This window comes from Oppia nitens, unplaced genomic scaffold, assembly GCF_028296485.1.
Source record: "Oppia nitens isolate AA-2021 unplaced genomic scaffold, nextdenovo-longstitch-racon4-pilon3 scaffold39_pilon_pilon_pilon, whole genome shotgun sequence".
Lineage (NCBI taxonomy): Eukaryota > Metazoa > Arthropoda > Arachnida > Sarcoptiformes > Oppiidae > Oppia > Oppia nitens.
In genome coordinates, this window is record NW_026533220.1 from 233,870 (window position 1) to 254,807 (window position 20,938).

The window sequence follows — 20,938 nt, forward strand, 5'->3', positions numbered from 1 at the left end:
AATTTCAATGATTATTATTATATCACTAATAAAATATTAATACGTTTTTATTTTTTTTATTATTAGTATTTTATTTTAGTATTACTAATAATACACTAAAAGTTTTTTTGTGTGTAAATTATAATATTTGAATAGCAAATAGAAATGATATAATAGTTATTTTATTTTTAATAACTACAGTGTAGTTGTATAATAAAAACAACATTTTATTATTTTATTTTATTTTTCATAATTTTTTTTGTTAGTGTTGTAAAACACTTTATATATATAAAACGTCAGTTTATTTTTCAAGTGAATATATATACATATATATATATATATACTTATATACAGTATATATATATATATATATATACACTTATACTGTAATATAATAATTATTTTATTATAGATTTTTTTATATACAAATCAAAACTAGTCGTCAAACCAGTGCTTTTTAAAAACTTATTATTAGTATTATTACTGTATTTTTATTTTTTTTATTAAATATTAAGTGTAAAGTAGTAGTAGTATTAGTAATTGTTATTTTAATAATAATAATATTATAGTAATTAATAAATTAGTTTTTAAAAAAAATTGATTATCAGTATATATATATAGTGTATATATATATATATATATAAAACAACTATTAGTTGATTTGTAATAAATTATTAATAACTAAAAGTGAGATTTTATTTATTTTAAATGTGAATACATATACAGTATATTTAGTTTTATTTTTCACATTTTATTGTTTATATTTTTACTGAAAAAATATATAATTAATTAAATAATTAACATTTCATATATGGCTCTCTCTCTCATTATAAATATATATATATTTATATATCTATTAAACATCAATACTATTAGTGTGATTCACACATAAAAACATTAATTTATAATATAATAAATTATTTTATTTTATTTTTTTGAATTAATATTATTATTAATAGATTATTGATTTGTAATGTTATTGTTGTTTTCATATAATGTTTAAACAGTTTGTGTGTTAATAAAACAAATATCAAAAAAATAAATAATAAAATTAGTTATACATTACATGTTACTAACACATTGTTGTAACCAACATAAAAAAGTATTAAAATAATAATAATAATAATAATAATAATAATAATAATCTATATAATGGTGTTTTAATATATATATATAWAAAATTTTACTATTTTTAAATACATTATTATTTAAAAAAAAATAAAATATTTTCACTTTGACTACAAAAATAAAAAATGTAATGACATTTAAATTTTAATCATTGGGTGTAATGTTATTATTATTATTTTTTTTTGTGTGAGTGTATAGTAAAACTAGTCAATAATAATAATAATAATAATAATTTGTATTATAATAATACAGTATTTAATTTATGTGTGTGTGTGTTAAACCCTATGTGTGATTATTATTATTATTATTAGTTTTTATTATTATTATTTAATAATTCAAAAATAATTATAAAAAATAACAATAAATTTATAAAATTGATATTAAATAGTGTTGTGTCAAACAAACAAAAATTGTAGTATTTTTTGTTGTTATATATTATTAACACAAAAATAAAACCAACAAAAAAATAATAATAAAAAATTATATATATATTATCTATAATTACTAATAGTATTGTTATTAATTAGTATTATTATTATTATTATTATTTAATTTATTAATAATTAAAAAAAATTTGCCAAATATTAACCAAAATTATAATTAATTAATTAATTATGACTGTTAAAGATGCCATATATGTTGTCGTAAGTTATAACTAAATAATATTAATTAATTAATTATTATTATTAATTAAATAAAAAAATAATAATAAATTATCTAAAATCTATAAAAAAAAATTATAATTTTATTTAAAATACTAAATATACAAAAAAAACTATTTTTAAAAATACATTTATTTTTAAACTTATGATCGGAAAAAAATATTACATAATTTTTATTTTAAAAAATTATTTATTTTATTTTGTTTTGTTTGTTATTTTTTGGTTAAAATAAATTAATTTTATTCAAACAATTTATTTATTTTAATTGTATAAATACAGTAATAATTATTTATTTTTTAAAAAAAAATAATAATAATAGCCATAAATCAATTGCTAAATTTAACCCAATTATTTCAAACCAACAAAAAAAATAAATAAATTATTATTATTATTAATATATAACTATTAGATTATTTTTATTACTATTTTTAAACATTATTTTATTTATTAGTTTCATATTATTATTATTATTATTATTATTATTATTATTAGGAGACAGACCTACCAATCCTGAGGGCGGATACCTTTCATACGGCCAACGGTGTCATTAATCCGGCCTTTTTGAGCGAACCGGACGACAGCGAGTACGACCATCGGCAACATTATCATCCGTCTACCGGTACACTAGTCGGTAGTGGTGGTGGTGGTGTGTCCTCAAACACACAGCAAACAAATAGTCTACAACGTTATCCACAGCATCAGCACCGGCAGCAACAGCAGCAGCAGCAGCACAGGTATCCGCACCACTACCTAACCAATCCGTTTCATACATACCATAGCCGACAGTCAAGCAAAACAAGTGTCAAAGACTGTACTAACAATAGTTGCGGACAACCCGGTTGTAGTGCTGGTGGTGTGGGTGTCGGTGGTGTCGACAACTACTATACTACTACTACTACCCATAGTCTACACCGTAATCATAATCCTAATAATCCTATTGGTGGTAATGGATCGTCAATAGCCAGCTCCTGGGTATACGAGTTTAATAGTGGTTGCGGTGGCGATAGTAGTAGTAGTAGTAGCCAACAATCAAGTCCCGGCCAACAATCATCGTCTACTGCTTCAACGGCACCGGTAGGTGGCGAAAGCTATATGATGTCGTCAACCGGCCGAGCCGGAGGAGTACATCATTCTAACGGTGGTGTTTCACTAGTAGTACCGGTGCCGCCGATGCATCGGCCGGCATATCACGGCGGTAGCGGTCATCACTTGACCTATAATGATGGTATGGATATGCCCTACAATGATGTACGCAAAATAGGACAAAACGGTAGTCAAACATCGGGAACGGGTGGTGGTTGCAGTTGTATGCGTGTAATTGTTGTAACATTGATACTACTGTCCCTAATAGGCATCGCCTTGAGTGTCGGTTTTATTATATATATCGAACAAATTGCTGCCACCAATGGTGCTGCTGCTGGTAACGGCACCGGTAGCTCATCAGCATCAGCACCGGTACTACAGGATAGAAGTATAACAGCATATACTACTACTACTACTACAAGTCCTACTAATAATAACAGAGCCATTACTACTACTACTACTAACAAAACTATTGAGAAAGTTATTAATATCCCGACACCGGTTGCAACTACTACTAGTAGTAGTAGTACTATAGCACCGGTATCTCAATCGTTGTCGACATCAACAAAATCATTGGTGAAAACTACTAGATTTACTAACAATAATAGTTCAATGGAGTCACGTATGGCCAGTAATGTCAGCATTGATACCGACATAACAACTACAAGTGCTGCTAATACTACTACTACTACTACTAGACCATCATTTATTATTATGAATGGTAGCACCGGTAGTATACCAGTTAATAACAATAACGAGTTTATGATAACATTACCGACTAATGCTACCAGTTTTGATTATGATGCTTACTATACTAGTACTACAACAACTACCAGTGCCCAAACCAACAACACCAACAATATGATGATAAATGATGGCACAGTAGTCAACAATCAATTGCCAATTACTACTACTACTACTACTACTACACCGATACCGACAGCAACGACAACTATAAATCAAACACTAGTAGCTGCTGTTGTTGTTGGTGTCATGTCATCATCAGCACCAACAACACCATCACAACATACCAGTCCTTCTCGTATGACATCAACTGTCCAAACAGTAGCCGTCACTACAACTACTACTACTACTACTACTAATACAACAGAGGCTCCGATTACTACTACAACTAACAACATCAACACTACTACCGCTACTACTAGTAGTAGTGGTAGTAGTAATACTACCGGTGCAGCAGCTAATAGTGATGAGACAATTGGATGGATAGTATCAAACATCACTACTACTACTACTCCTACTACTAGTAATACTACTACTGCTGCTGCTGTTAGTCCTACTAACGGTGCCAGCAATAGTACAACCATACCTACTACTACTACTACTACTACTCCTATTCCAACTACTACTACAATAGCACCGATAGATACCAATACAACCACTATTGACGACTATTTAGCCGACTATATGTCCGCTACTAATACTAGTAGTACCAGTAATATCGGTAACTTAACAGCCGATGGGGACAGTAGTGTCCGGGCACTGCAGGATGAAAGTATGAGTATACCAATCTAAAACATATATATAAACTACCGGTACCTGTAGTTAAAAAAATACTAGTGTGTGATATAGGATAAGCCATAATTAATAATAATTATTATCAAAAAAAAACGGATATCTATTTATTTAGTCAATTATGTTATTATTATTTAATATTTTTTATATATTATATATCCTATTAAAAAAAATTTTTGTGTTTAATTAACAGTATTATTATTATTATTATAACAGTATATCTAATACATTATTATTTAAATTATTATAAGTTTATTATAGTATTTTTAAAAAGTTTTATATTTTAAGTTTCTATTTGAATATATGAAAAAATTTTTTTTAATAAATTTATAGTTATTATATCAAAATATTTTAATACATATTATTTATGTTTGTGTTTGTGTTATAAATAATAATAATAATTACTTATTATTATTATTTTTTATTTAATTTTATGCTTATTATTTATAGTTTATCCTTAAAAAAATTTATTATTATTATTTTTTTAAAAAATGTTAAAACATTTATTATTTAAATTTTTAATTCATTCAAATTGTTATTTAATAATAATAATAATAATTAATGTTTATATATGTTAAAATATATTAATAACTAAAATAATGTTTTTTTAAAAATGTTGTTATTTTATTATTAAAATTACTATTGATATTATATAAATAATCTCAATAAAAAAACTATTGTTTTTTAAATGAAAATAATTAATACATTATATATATATATCTTAATGTCTATTAATATTGTACACAATATATGTTGTATAATATATATAATATTTGCATTTATTTTTAGTACAGTATTTATTAGCCATATATTTATTATAAAAATAAATGTTATTATTGTTGCCAACAATTATATATACAATATATTAAATTATATATATATATATAGAAATATTTGTAATTAAACAGATTGTTTTAATTATATTAATTAACATAAAAATATTAATTAACTAATTATTATATGTTTTATTAATAAAATGATACGTAAATAACAATTTGTATGTTTATTATGTTTGTTACTGTAGTTGTATTTTTTAAATAAATAATTATAATAATAATACAAAATCTAATTACTAGTGTATGTAATATTAAACATACATTTTATTAATTGAATCATTAATTTTGTTTTATTTAAATATGTATTTATAATATGAGATTATAATATATTAATATAAAATAATATGACATTTAATTATTTAAAAATATATTACTAAATATATATATATACTGTATATGTTGTGCAATAATATGCTATCAAAAAATATATAAATTATTTTAAGCAATTAATTTAATTTGAAATAAATTTTTATTATTAATATATATTACTTTCAAATAAACAAAAAACATTATATTTTTAATTAACATTAAAGTTAAAGTAGAAAATTGTTTAATTTGTTTAATTTAATTGAAATCTCAAAATTATTTCAATTATTATCAATTATTTTATTTAAATTAAATTATAGTGTAATCAACTAATAATAATAATAATAATAATAAATTTCTTAGAAATTTTAGTTTTAAAATAATATTTTCAAAATGCAATACTTTCACTATCGTAGACACTATTTGTTAATTAAAAATATAAACATTTTATATATATATTTAAAAAAAATTGTCTCATTTTTTTCAATAAATTATTTTTTTTTTTGATTTCCATATAACTAGTTATTATATGAAATTTTATTTAATATATTTTATTATTTTTTTTTAAAACGTGATAATCATAATTATATCACATGTACTGTTAACAAAAATATTTTCATATATATAATGTATGTATAGTATATATTTGTTATACACTATATATTTGCAATTATATATATATATAACTTTAAACTAATATATATTTTTTTATTTAAGTACACTAATTAGTCAATGTACTTAAAATTTTTTATTTTATATTATTTTTAGTTTATTTTGCATTTTACACTAAATGTAAATATAGTTATATAAAAATATATTTATTTGATTAAAAATATTTTTATTTTTTTTGCGAAATCACAATTAATTAATTATTTTAATTTTTAAATATATTTTATATATATATTTAGTATTAAGTTTTTCAACAACAAAATATCTCTAATAGTTTTGAATTGAATTAATATTTTTCTATATCACTATTATTTATATTATTATAAATTGTATAACTTTTTAAATATAATGTATATATTTTTTTAATAGTCATATATATATATATATATATATATTATTTACATTATTAATCACCAAAAAAATAAAATTGTCAAATGAATAAATTAAAAATGTATTATTATTTAGTCTATATATATATATATATTAACTATTTTTTTTGTATGCAAAACAATTTAATTAAAATTTATTATGCAATTTTAATGCATGATTTAATTAATGAAATTTAATACATGAATAATAATAATAATAATAAACATAGCGTTTAGTGTTATAATAAATATATTTTTTTATTATTATCATCAAAAATTAAGCGAAAAATTTAATTAACAATAAAAATAGAAAAATATTTTTAAAATCTAATTACTTTATATATTTTTTTTTGAAAAAATGTTTTAAATTATATAGATATTTATTTTCAGGTTATTGTAATGAAAATAATAATCATTTATTTTTAAAAACAATTAATTATTATTTTTTTCTAATTATAATTTTAAATAATTTTTGAATTAATAAATAAATCCTAAAAAAATTATAGTATATTTTTTTGAATAATTTTGTTTAATAGATAAATAAAAATAATACTATATTTAAATATATTATTATAAAATATATATAATTAATTTATTGTATTTGTAAATGTTTGACAACAAAATATAAAATAAAAAGTAAAACCAATAACTATTGTACAATAATTTCATTGTTAATACAGTACTAGTAATAGAAAAAAAATAAATATAATATAATGTAATGTAATTGTAGGCACAATCTGGTGATTAGATAAACAATTATATCATTTATTTTTATTTTTTTTATTATTTAATTTATTTATTTCTAATCTATTAGTCAACGACTAGACTGTCTGTAATTAGACACTTAATAATCATTTGTTTGGAAAAAAATCATTTTTTTTCACTTTAATTTAAATAACATTTTTTTGAATAAAAAAATATAGTTTTATTTTTAAAATTAAATTTGCATAATTAACAATTAATAAAATAAATAATTGATAATTTTTAATATCAAATAATAATTTTTTAGTATATAACAAAAAATTTATTTTATAACAAAAAATTATAGTCATATTATTGTTATATATATATGTATATTAAATACATAAAAAATTATTTACAATAAATATATTATATATATATTGATATTATTTATTTTTTTTGTCTATACCTATACTTCCTAATAAAAAATTTGTTAAATTAAGTTTAAACAAATAATACACACAAATAAAATTATTTACACTTTATATATATATATATATATATATTGTATATAATATTACCGGAAATATCTGGACATTTGTACTCTACTGATTAGTTAATAATAATAATAATAATAATTATTATTATTATTATTATTATTATTAACTTTTTTATTTAATGTTATAATAATAATAATAATTTTTGTTTTATAATATGAACTTTCATATAGAGTTCATACACATGTTTAGACACATTCAGTAAATTCATTGACACTATTGGAAAATTTTCAGGAATTTTGTTGTTATTATTTAATATATATATATATATATATATATTTATATATTGTATATATAAATAACAACAATTTTTTTTCAGTACCATATTTTTTATTAGTATAGTTTATTATATGGTATTTTTTGTTGATTATTATTAGTAGATATTATCAACAATAATAATAATAACAACAAAAATATACTGAATATTTATATCAATATATATATATATATATATATATATGTATATATATATGTATATACAAAAAAAGTGAAAGTTTAATGACTAAACATTTTATTTATTAAATAACTGTATATTTATTAGTTATCTAATAATTTATATATATTTTTGTATATATATATATATATAAATATTAAATATATTTAATACATGTACATGCATACACACATACAGTTATTTTTATTTGTGTGTAAATATATATACATATAAATAATAAACAATAAATACCAGTGTATATACTGTGTATATATATATATATATATTATATATATATATATACTGTATAATAAACTGATTGATTAAGTGACAAACAAATATATATAACTGTATATTATTTTTTGTTACTTATAATTATTATTATTATTTAATAATAAATTTTTTTTGTATGTTTGAAAAAGTGCATTGCTGATATGTTAAAATCATAAAAAAATTTCCATTCAATATTTATATATATATAAATAAATGTAAATACAAATAAAAATAAAAGTTAATTATAATTAATTAAATAATTTTTATTTTGTGTGTTTTGTTTTGTTTATACAAACAAATATATTTAAAAAAATTGATTAATTTTAACATTTATTTTAGCTAACATTAGTAAATATTAGTTTATATTTTATATATATATATAACATAAATATATATTTACAAATTAACTACTAATTAATCAATTTTTTAATTAATAATTTTAATTAATATAATAAATTAAATTTATATTTTTTAAAAATTTATTTTATAGTATAAGATAAAATATTTAAATTAGTTTTTTTATAAATATAAAAATTAGCTAGGTGCAAAGTTCTTTTAGTACAATACAATAATATATATATATATATATTATTTCTATAGTGCATTACACTTTATAATATTTATATATATATATATATATATATTATACAGCTAATTGCTATATATATATTAATAGTTTGAAATAGTAATAATGATAAAATATATAAGTTTTTTATCTATTAATATATAAAAAATAATTCATGTGATTTTTACATTTATATATAATTTATATATATATATATAATATAATTTACTGTACTTTAATCAATATATGTGTGACTTTTTTTTGTAATATTATTATTATTACTACAATTCAATACAACACAACTATAAAAAAAACTTAATTAATAAAAATTGTTTCACACATTTATGATGATTATGTCTAATAAATATAATAGCAATATGTATTACAATACATACAAATATACTGTATATATATATATATAGATAAATAAATAATTCCGCATGATTTAACCAAGATCAAATTTATTGATTAAATATAATCGAGTACATTTAGAGCAACAAAATTAAACTAGATCAATTAAGTATTAAACAATAGTATTAGCAATGTGTGCACGTGTAACACATTTTTTTTTGTATGTTTGTAATAATAAATCTACATTGATCCTGGGTCAAATTTCATATATATATATTAATATATTTAAACATGTGTGAAATATTAATTTTATACCCATTATTACTATTATAATTACCTAGTATCTATTTTTTTATTATCTTAAAATTTTATGTAACAAATATTAATTAACATGTGATAAAATTTTTTATGTTGAGTACATTTACTTAAACATATATATATATATATATATTATTAAATTTAAATAACTATACAACAAAAATTCATACACACACACACACATACACTTTGCCCTAAATTATTATTATATATATAGATATTTATAATCCCATATATTTATATATAATTATATATATTTTAATATATTATCTCAAGTATATATTATTATTTAAATATTGTTTGAAATTTTATTTTTTTGTTGTTGTTATCATTATCACTTTGTTTGTTGTATACCATATTAAAAATAATTTTTAATTCAAATATCATATATACAGTATATATATATATAGTATCTACTATATATATACACTTAATCTACATGTGACTGATTATATATATATATACTACTATTACTACTAACCCTATCTCCTACCACTCCCAGTGTCTATGTGTCGGTCTATCATATGTGGGCACCCATTGAATAATATATATACTGTATTACTATACATACCGTTCCTCTCAAATAAAACATTTCATCACTCACTTCATGTCTATGCTCTAAATACTCTCTCTCTCTCTCTCTCTCTCTCTCTCTCTCTCTCTCTCTCTCTCTCTCTCTCTAAATATAGACATAACTATCACTAAAATAAAATATTTAATGATAATACTAAAAATAATTTATGTTATATATATATATATATATATTATATATAAAATAATCAATCAATCATTCACTCACTCATTCACTCATATGATTGATAACAACTTTCATTACTTTCAGTACTAAAAATTTGTATATATTTATCATTATTGCTATTACTTAAAGTATTTATAGATATTATTATTATTATATAAATCACTTACACCTAAATAATTACGTTAAGATTATATACTATATATATATATATATACTGTATATTATATAAACTATAAAAGGGGTCACAAAAAATGAGTATATTTATATGTACATTAAAAAAAATTATTATTTATATTATTTAAAAAATAATGTACCTTGATACTATATTGTAATTTCAGATATTTTAACACAATGAAAACTATTTTATAGATCAATTATATCCTATTGCTAAAATTTTATTTATATATAGATAYATATATATATATATATATATATTTAATTGCTAATTACTAATGTGTGTTAATCACGTGCAAACCATTGTGTCTATGAGTGTGTAAGTATGTGTGTATGTTTGTATGTATTTATGTGTATGTGTGTGTGTGTGTGTGTGTGTGTGTGTATGTGTATGTGTATGTGTATGTGTATGTATGCATGTATGTATGTGTGTATATGTGTGTGTGTATGTGTGTATGTATTTATGAGTGTGTGTGTGTGTATGTGTGTGTATGTGTATGTGTATGTGTATGTATGCATGTATGTATGTGTGTATATGTGTGTGTGTATGTGTGTTTGTGCGTTTGTATGTATGCATGTATTTGTGTGTGTGTGTATGTGTGTATGTATGTATGTATGTGTGTGTGTGTGTGTGTGTGTGTGTGTGTGTGTTTGATGTCTAAAGTAATTAAAAATTATATTAACAGTATAAACTTTAAACTTATAATAATAATAATAATTATTATTATTATCAATGTGTCTAAATCATTAATATAATCTTGATTTGGATGGTTTACATTGATTTTGAAATTATAATTAATAAAAAAAAATGTTGAGTTTATTAATAGCTTTTTTATAATAATAATAATTAATTAAATTTTTGTCCCATCATTAAWGTTTTTTTTTTGTTGAGTTCATTAAATATAAATATTTAAMAWTTTTTCCTCTCTCTCTTTTAAATAAAAATCATTGATATTAACAGTATGTTTGATAAATTGTAATAAAATTTAAACAAATTTGTTTCAATTTTTAATTTGTAAAAAAAATTATCAAATATTTTAATAACATTTTAAGTTTAGTCTATAATAATTTTTTAAAGATTTTTTTTGTTGTTGGTGAAAAAATATTAATAGTAATAATATTTTTTAAAGAAAAATAAAAATTTATTAAAAAATTGTTTATATAATTTGTATAAGTTTTAAATTATTGTTTCTAAAATTTATTAATAATTATTAACAACAACAAAAAAATTAAAAAAATAATAGAAATACAAACATATATATATATATATATAAATATATATATTATAAATTATACATRWTATATAACTGCATAAACATTGTATATATGTTTTTTTTATATAAAAAAAGTTATTTTATAATTAATTTACTTAAAAATTAAAAATTTTCTAATACTATTAACATTGAAAACTATATGTTTAATGTTAATTAAAACAATGATATATTATATACAATATATATATATATAATTATATAATAGATTTGAATTATATTTTTAATACACACTTAAAATTGATTTTTAAATTAACAATTAATCAAAAATTTTAGGTAAACTACTAAAAAAAACTACTATATATTATCCAACTATTTATAACCCACTCTATAAATATAAACTAAATTTTGATTATAAATCAAACAACTATTTATTTACTATACTATATATATATATATATACTATTGTATGAATTTTTTTTTTAAAATACAATTATAAACTATTGTACAATAATTTAATGTAAACACAAACACAAAATTGTAATTAATTTTAATTTAAACTTTTGTTTTATTTTGAAAATTGTTTTACTATTATTTATAATTATAATAGATGTAAAAATTTTATTTTATGTTTGTTATTGTTTTTGTTGTTGTTGTTGTAAATTTTTATTTGTTATAAAACACACACACACTCACAAACAAACACATACACACATTCACACACACACATACACAACACATACATACACATACCTCACACATACACACACACACATACACACACACAWACACACACACACACACACATACACATACACACACACATACACATACACACACACACACACATACACATACACATACATACACACACATACACATACACACACACATACACATACACATACACATACACATACACACACACATACACATACACATACACATACACATACACATACACATACACATACACATACACATACACATACACATACACACACATACACATACACATACACATACATATATACATACACATACACATACACATACACATACACATACACATACACATACACATACACATACACATACACATACACATACACATACACATACACATACACATACACATACACATACACATACAAATACACATACACATACAAATACACATATATACACACACATACACACACAAATACACATATATACACACACATACACATACACATACACATATATACACACAATAAAATATCATTTATTAACATTATATTTTGTTGTTATTATTTGCTATAGTTTTTTAGGCTTAAATAATAAACTATTATTATAATAATACAGTATTATTTATATTAATAATGGGTAAGTCCTATACAGTATATATATATATATATATATATATTAACTGTAAATGTTACTACCTGGGTAATATATTAATTTTATTTTTAATTTTAAAATTATAATAAAGTTTAAATAAAGTTAAAATAAATTAAAGTTTTTTTTCCTAAATGCTAATCATATTTAATTTATTTTAATTATAATTCAATAAAAAAATCAATGTTTTTTTGATATATATATAATAATACTAATAATTTAATGTTTTGTTTAAAAATCAATGGTTTTATTATATTTTTAAAAATTATTAATTAATAAATTTTAAAAAAATTGTTCATGTATCATTATTTAGAAAATTATTATTATTATTAAATTTTAAATAAAAATAGTTTAGTTATATTAGTTATTAAATTTATTTAAAATAAATTGTCTATAAGTAGTCTAAACTGGTAATTAACTGGTTTTTTAAATATATTTATATATATATGTGTGTGTATGTGTATACAGTATATACTGTATAATCTTATCAATATATACATACATTTTTTTAACAGTCAATATATATGTGTATATATTAGTATTAATTTTTATTTTTTTATTTGTACTGTTAATATACTGTACTTTTTTTTAATAAAAATTGTTTTATTTATATTAGCTATATATATATATATATATATATATATATACAGTGTACCACATGTGTACCCCTACCTAATCTAACCCCCCCCCCTMTCCCCCATCACTGGCACAACATATGGCCTCTCACTTGTTTATTATCAACTATTTTAATCTACATATAATTTTTTTTATAGATAATTAATTAAAATTATTTTATTTTTTTTAACTTAAAAATAATTTTGTAGCATGTATAATAATTTTTTTGTAGATTATGCAATTTTTTTTGTTGAAAAAAATTAACTAATTTTTGTTTTTATATGTATTTTATATGATTTTTTTTAAAAAAAAAATATAATTAGTTTGTTTAATATACTTATTATTATATATATTTATATTTACAAAGTTATTAAATGCGTTTTTAACAATTTTTTAAATATATATATATATATATATATATATAGTATTACAGTATTAATAGTTACAATTATTATTGAAATTAAATTTTTTGAATTTATTAGTATAGATAATAATAATAATTATTATTATTATTATTTTTACAAAATTAATTTTTTAAAATCATTATTTTATCAACTGTTTTATTATTATTATTATTATTACATAAAAATAGTTATCAAAATTTATTTGAAAAATTATACTACAATATAATGTTTACACATTATATACACTACACAATTAATTACACTGATATCTACTGTATATCAATTTTATTAAAAAATTATTAAATAAAAATTTATAACCAAAAAAAACATATGTACTAAACGGGAAATTACATAATAAAACTTATACTAATAATAGCAATATAGATAATATTAAATTAATTTTAATATTTTTTAAAAAATATTATTAATTAATTGTCTTTTTTAAAAAAATATAAATAGAAATATACCCTAAATTTTGTCAACAAAAAAAATAATATTATATTTTACTTTTATATAAACTATTATTATTATTATTATTATTGATAGACTACTAAATGTAAATGTTTTTAACGGTATATTAATAAATTTAAAAAAAATAATTTTAATTAAAAATTATTATATATTAGTTATATATACAGTATATATATAAGAAATAGCTATAAAACTAAAAAAATTATAAATATTTTTTTTTATTTAAAAAATGTTTACGTAAACAGTTTTTAAGTACATTTTTTATATAATTATATTATATAACACATTGACAACAGTTTATACTAGTAGTTGTTAATTATCGCAAATTAATTATTTAAAAAAAAAATTAAATTTGCCTCAATGTCTAGTAGAAAATTTTTAGATAATATTATATTTTTATTTTTTTTGATTTTATTTATTTCCATAAATTGAATATTTATATCTTATAAAGAAATATATAAATAATTATATATATATATCAATATACAGTATATATATATATCAATATACAGTATATATATATATACAGTATATATATATATATATATACAGTAGATATCAGAGTACTGTTTAAAAATTGATTTTAATGTTAAATGTTGTCTTGAATTGATAATTCAAAATAATATATTAATAATACAAATAATAATAATAAATATTTATATGATAGGCATATTGCCAGCAAACAAATAAATTTTAAGATAGTAAATATATTTGTGTTTGTGTGTACTTAAAAACTTATAAAAATTATTATAATTATTATATAAAAATTTTTTTAAGTTTTTACTATTTTTTTAGATTTTTATATTGTAGATTAACATGTTTCCTGTTATTATTATTATTATCTATATATGATATATATATATATATAATATATTTATTGTATTAATAAAATTTTTACCACTTTTTTATAAAAAATATTAATTAAGTAATTAAATATATAGTATTTTTTAAATAATAAAAAAATTATTCAAGTTCAAGGTCATATTTTAATAATAATAATAAACTAAAATAGTGTTTATTTTTTTATTTGTTATTTTTATTATTTTATTTTTATTAATATTTGTTTTCAATTATTTTTTGGCAACAAACTAGTTAAATCCAAATTTTATAAAAAAAAAATTTATTAATGTTATCTATATATTTATTTTATTATTTTTTTTATATTATTATTATTATTATTATTATTATAATGCGTGCGTCAATTATTTGCATACATTGTAAATATTTAATCAAACAAAATTTTTATTACCCAGCAAAGTTTTTTTTTAAAAATATTTATACACTAATGATAATTATAACAATAATAATAATAATAATATTTAACTATAATATTAAATTTTGTTTGTTTGTTATCAAATAATCTATTGATTTTATATTTAATATTTGATTAATTGTACTAAAATATCTACATTTAGTAGTAGTGATGATTAAATAATTTTTTTTTGTTGATATTATAATCAATAAACAAAAATAATTTTAATATATTTGTTAAAAAAATAAGATATTTTTTTTAACAATTTTATGTAAAAAATAAAATTATAAAATGACTATACAATTGATTAAAATAAAATGCATATAAATAAGTGGTTAGCAACTGTTTGATGCAATGATTTTTATAAATTATAATTTTTTTTTGTTAATAAAATATTTACAAAATTAAATACAACACTTAAAATTTAGATTTGATTTTTATTTAGATTATAATTTTTGTATATCAAAAAAAGTAAATATATATATATATATATATAAATATAGAGAAAAATAATTAAATATTTAAAATTAAAAATCTATTAATTGGTAACAAATATCTTAATTATAATTATAATATATTTATAATATATTTTGTGTTTATCTAAACTAACGGTAAAATTATAATCACTTAATATTTTGTTAAAAAAATTACTGTATCTATGTCTATATCTAATCAAATATATGATATATATATATAGTTAAAAAAAATGCAATTATATGCACTCAGTTTATTATATATTGATTATGATAAAATAGATGTCCTCTAATTTAATTTTATAAAAAAAAGCAATTAATATATTAAATTTTTTTTTATATCTATTGTATATCATATATATATATAAAAAAAAATTATTTTATTATATATAAAATACATAAATAAGATTTATTTTATTATGTAAGTGAGTCATCAATTTTTAGATAAAATATTAAATAATTTTATATTTTATATATAAATTAGTTACTAATATAAAAAAATTTTTTATTATTGCGAAACAGTTATACAATTATTGTAACTATAAATATAAGTATAAATTGAATGAATGAATAGTTAAATCAATTTAATGATTATATTGTTTTATAACAATAAAACTATTATACATTTTCTAGTAATTTATATAATTAAAAAAATTGATAAAAAAAATGTTATATAAATTATTATTATTATTATTTTGATTTTTTTATTATCAAATAATATAATAATATTTAATAAAAAAAACTTTATGGAATTTAATTTGAAAATAATATTTATAATATTTTTTTAGTTGTTTTTAAATGTTAATAAAAATCTGGAAAAAATATATATWTTTTTATTTAATAATCTAATTAAAAAAATATATTAAATTAATTTATACTTTATTATTATTATTATTATTATAACTTAATATTAAATAAAAAAATTTAATTAGCTTTCGCTTAGATTAGCTAAAAGCAATATATTATATATATTATAGCAATAAAAAAAATTTTTTGCTTAAATTACAATTTTTAATATATATATATAAAGTTATTAACTAGCAATGCCGCTGATAATTAAATTAAATATATAATATTAGCCAAAAATATTATTATTATTAAATTTATATATATATATACTGTATTTATGCCAACAACAAACAAAAAAATTATGTATATTTTGCAAATTATATAATTAAATTAAATTATATCTCACACTCAATAAAACTCTAGTTATTAACACTAAATATTAAATGTGATTTAATCAAATATTTAATTATATATATATATACATACTGTATATGTTATGTATAAGTGTATAAGTATATATTTATTGCATTTATTTATCAATATCAAAAAAATTATAAATAGTATATTCAAGGTATATATATATATATAAATTAATTTAATTTTTATTAAATATATATATAATATTTTTAAATAAAAATTACATAAATATAACGTAATTTTGCAAAACTAATAATAAATTTTTTTTGACAAAATATTTGTTGTTTCCATTGTTTTACTGTATTTTTAAATAAATGTTTTTTTTATTAATTGTATTAATAGTTTATAGAGATCTTGACAATAATAATAATAATAATAATAATAAATTTATATTATCATAGATAATATTATTTAATTTATTTTTTTTAAATAAAAAAAACTACATATACCAGCAATAAGTGTGCAGCAAATCAAAAAATAATGTAATAATAATAATATTATAAAAACATATTTTTAAAATTTTAAAATTTTCTACAATACAAATGTTACAAACAATGTTATTATTATTTTAAAAATATTTTAGTTTTTTTTTAGTTTTTTTATATTGTCAGTCAAATACTAAAAATAACAAAAAAATTAAAGTAAATATGGTTTTACATAAGTTTTCAATCAACTAAAAACATATACATAATAATAATAATACACAATAAAGTAATTTACTAAAACATATTATTATTATAATAATATAATTTTTATATTTATTTATTTTTTTATTAAATATTTTAATTTATTATAAACTACTACTACTACTACACATAAACAAAATTATACAAAAWTTTTTATATATATATACATTATATATACAGTACATGTATTTACAATATCTACTTAAAAAAATATGATTAATTTTTTATCAATTTTTTTTATTCAACTGTTAACATAAATATAATTAGTTTATTATTAATAATAATAAATAATTCAGGGTACTTTTTTTTACTATTCAATATTAAATAATTTTTTTAATATAATTTAAAAAATTAATACAGTAAAAGCATAAATGTTAAAATAAAAATTTTTTAATAGTAACTAAAAACATATAAATTTTTATACATATTTTTACTATTATATTAAATTACTATTCATATTGATATCATTATAATAATAATAATAATATAATATAATATAATGATAATTAAAAATATATTAAAAAAAGATATAATTATTTATTTTTTTATTATTAAGTTTTTGACTTTAATATATAAAAATGTAATTTATAATGATTACAGTATTATTATTATTATTATTATTATTACTACTACTACTACTACTATTGCTAATGAAACTTAATATATAAATATATATATATATACTGTATATACAGCAATAATTATAATTTCATATAGAAATAGAAAATTAATTAAATATTAATTAACTAAACAACAACAACAACAACAACAACAAAATCATATATAATATGAAACAAACAAAAAAAAATAAAAAATATTTTTTTTTTGAAAGGCTTTCCTCCCATTTAATAATATTATTATTATTATATAATTAGTATTATTTAGTAATAATAATAATAACTACTATCTACCCATACCTAACATATACTGTATATATATATATACCATATATATATATATATATATATATATATAATTCAATAATAATACTAATAATAATGATGCCGATCCTATTGCATATATATTGAATTACTAATTATATTATTATTATTATTATTACTATTAATTAAATTACTACTACTTGTATTACAATTAATTAGACTATTATTATTATTATTATTATTGAGAGCACCGGTAGTAGTTGGTGTAGTTGGTTGTTGTGTTGATGATGATATCGTTGATGATGTCGATGACGGGGGTGGCGGCAATTGATTGCATGCCTGCATCAATAGTAACCTAATCCGACGATTTTCATCCTTAAGTTTCAGATTAGATTTTTGCAGCTTAGCTATCAAATCGATACTACGGGATAGTACACCCGATTTGGACAGTTGACTTTTGGGACCGACAATATTACGTAATCGGCTAATCTTATCGTTTAGTTTAGTACGATAGCGAAATTCGGCCGACAAATGGGCCGTACGTTTTTGTTCCTGTTCTGGACAGCCGTTATTGTCCGCCATTAGTAGGTGCTGTTGGCGCTGGACATTAGGTTTACGTCCCCTACCGCTGCCGCTGCCGCTACCACCGGCAATCCGACCAACTYTTTGTACCGATTTTTGTTGCTGAGATCATCGGCGTTATTGATACCAGTGTTGTTGTCGGTTGTATAGGTTGTGTGGGTGTAGGTGTAGGTGACTGTTGTTGTCGACTACTATTGTTAATACCAATACCACCAGAATATTCTGTAGTAGTAGTAGTAGTAGTAGTAGTAGTGTTGATGGTGTTGTTGTTATCATCAATGATAGCATCGATAGGGCTTCSGGTGCTTCTAGTAGTTAGTATAGTATCAGTAGTTGTATTATTATTAGGACTGTTAGCTAATATATTATAGGCTGACGAATCAATACAAGTGCTATTATTCTTAGTATTATTAGTAGTGTTGTTGTTCACTATAATTGGTTCATCAATTGATGTCATGAATTGATCCTCAATTGATTGCTGTTCAGACATATCTATGGTATCATCGGTGATGTGATTGTTGTTATTGTTGGTGTTGTTGTTGGATATGTTGTTAGTATTTAATTTAATTAATGATATATTATTACTGGCTATCGGTGTTGTTGTTATCGGTGTATTAGTTGTAATTACTTGAGGACTGGTATTACCGTTAGTATTAGCGATATGAAAGAAATGGTTGCCCATATCGGGCGAGATCGGCGGTGTCAGCAGCGAGTATATGGAGCTTTTACGTGATGGCTGCCGGTTAGTAGCMGGGTTAGGCATCACCAGTAGTTGATGGGTAGGGTTCGGGGTCATAGTATCTGAGCCTACACTGTGCTGCTGGTGCTGGTGCTGATGATGATGATGTATAGTGTGATGTATGGGCGATGAACTGCCCGATGATATCGGTGTCATCGGTGTCGATCTATTGTCGATCAGGGCTGTTATGGTAGGGGACTGGCAGCTAGTATTGGTACCGATCAGTGTTGGTGTTGGTGACGGCGACTCCTGTTTGGATTTCAGATACTCGAGCAGTACTTGTTTGATACGTGTCTCAAACATTATCTTTTCGTTTTGCTGCTCCTGTGTCTCAATAATCTTCAATAGGCTGTCCATTGTTT

At 19.2% G+C, this 20,938-nt stretch overlaps 1 protein-coding gene across 1 annotated transcript; it reads left to right on the forward strand.

The window, feature by feature from the left end:
• Positions 1-1,697: 1,697 nt before the first annotated feature.
• Positions 1,698-4,388, forward strand: LOC128957236 (mucin-5AC-like). The gene is made up of 2 exons (XM_054302970.1): positions 1,698-1,751; positions 2,262-4,388. The coding sequence occupies exons 1-2, from the start codon at positions 1,722-1,724 to the stop codon at positions 4,386-4,388; spliced, it is 2,157 nt and encodes a 718-aa protein (XP_054158945.1). The 5' UTR covers positions 1,698-1,721.
• The last annotated feature ends 16,550 nt before the right edge of the window (positions 4,389-20,938 follow it).

Excerpts from the sequence above, each read along its gene's own strand:
- LOC128957236 (XM_054302970.1), top strand. The coding sequence starts at position 1,722 with ATGACTGTTAAAGATGCCATATATGTTGTC. Across the intron at positions 1,752-2,261 it reads AAGATGCCATATATGTTGTC|GAGACAGACCTACCAATCCT; the intron begins GTAAGTTATAAC and ends TATTATTATTAG.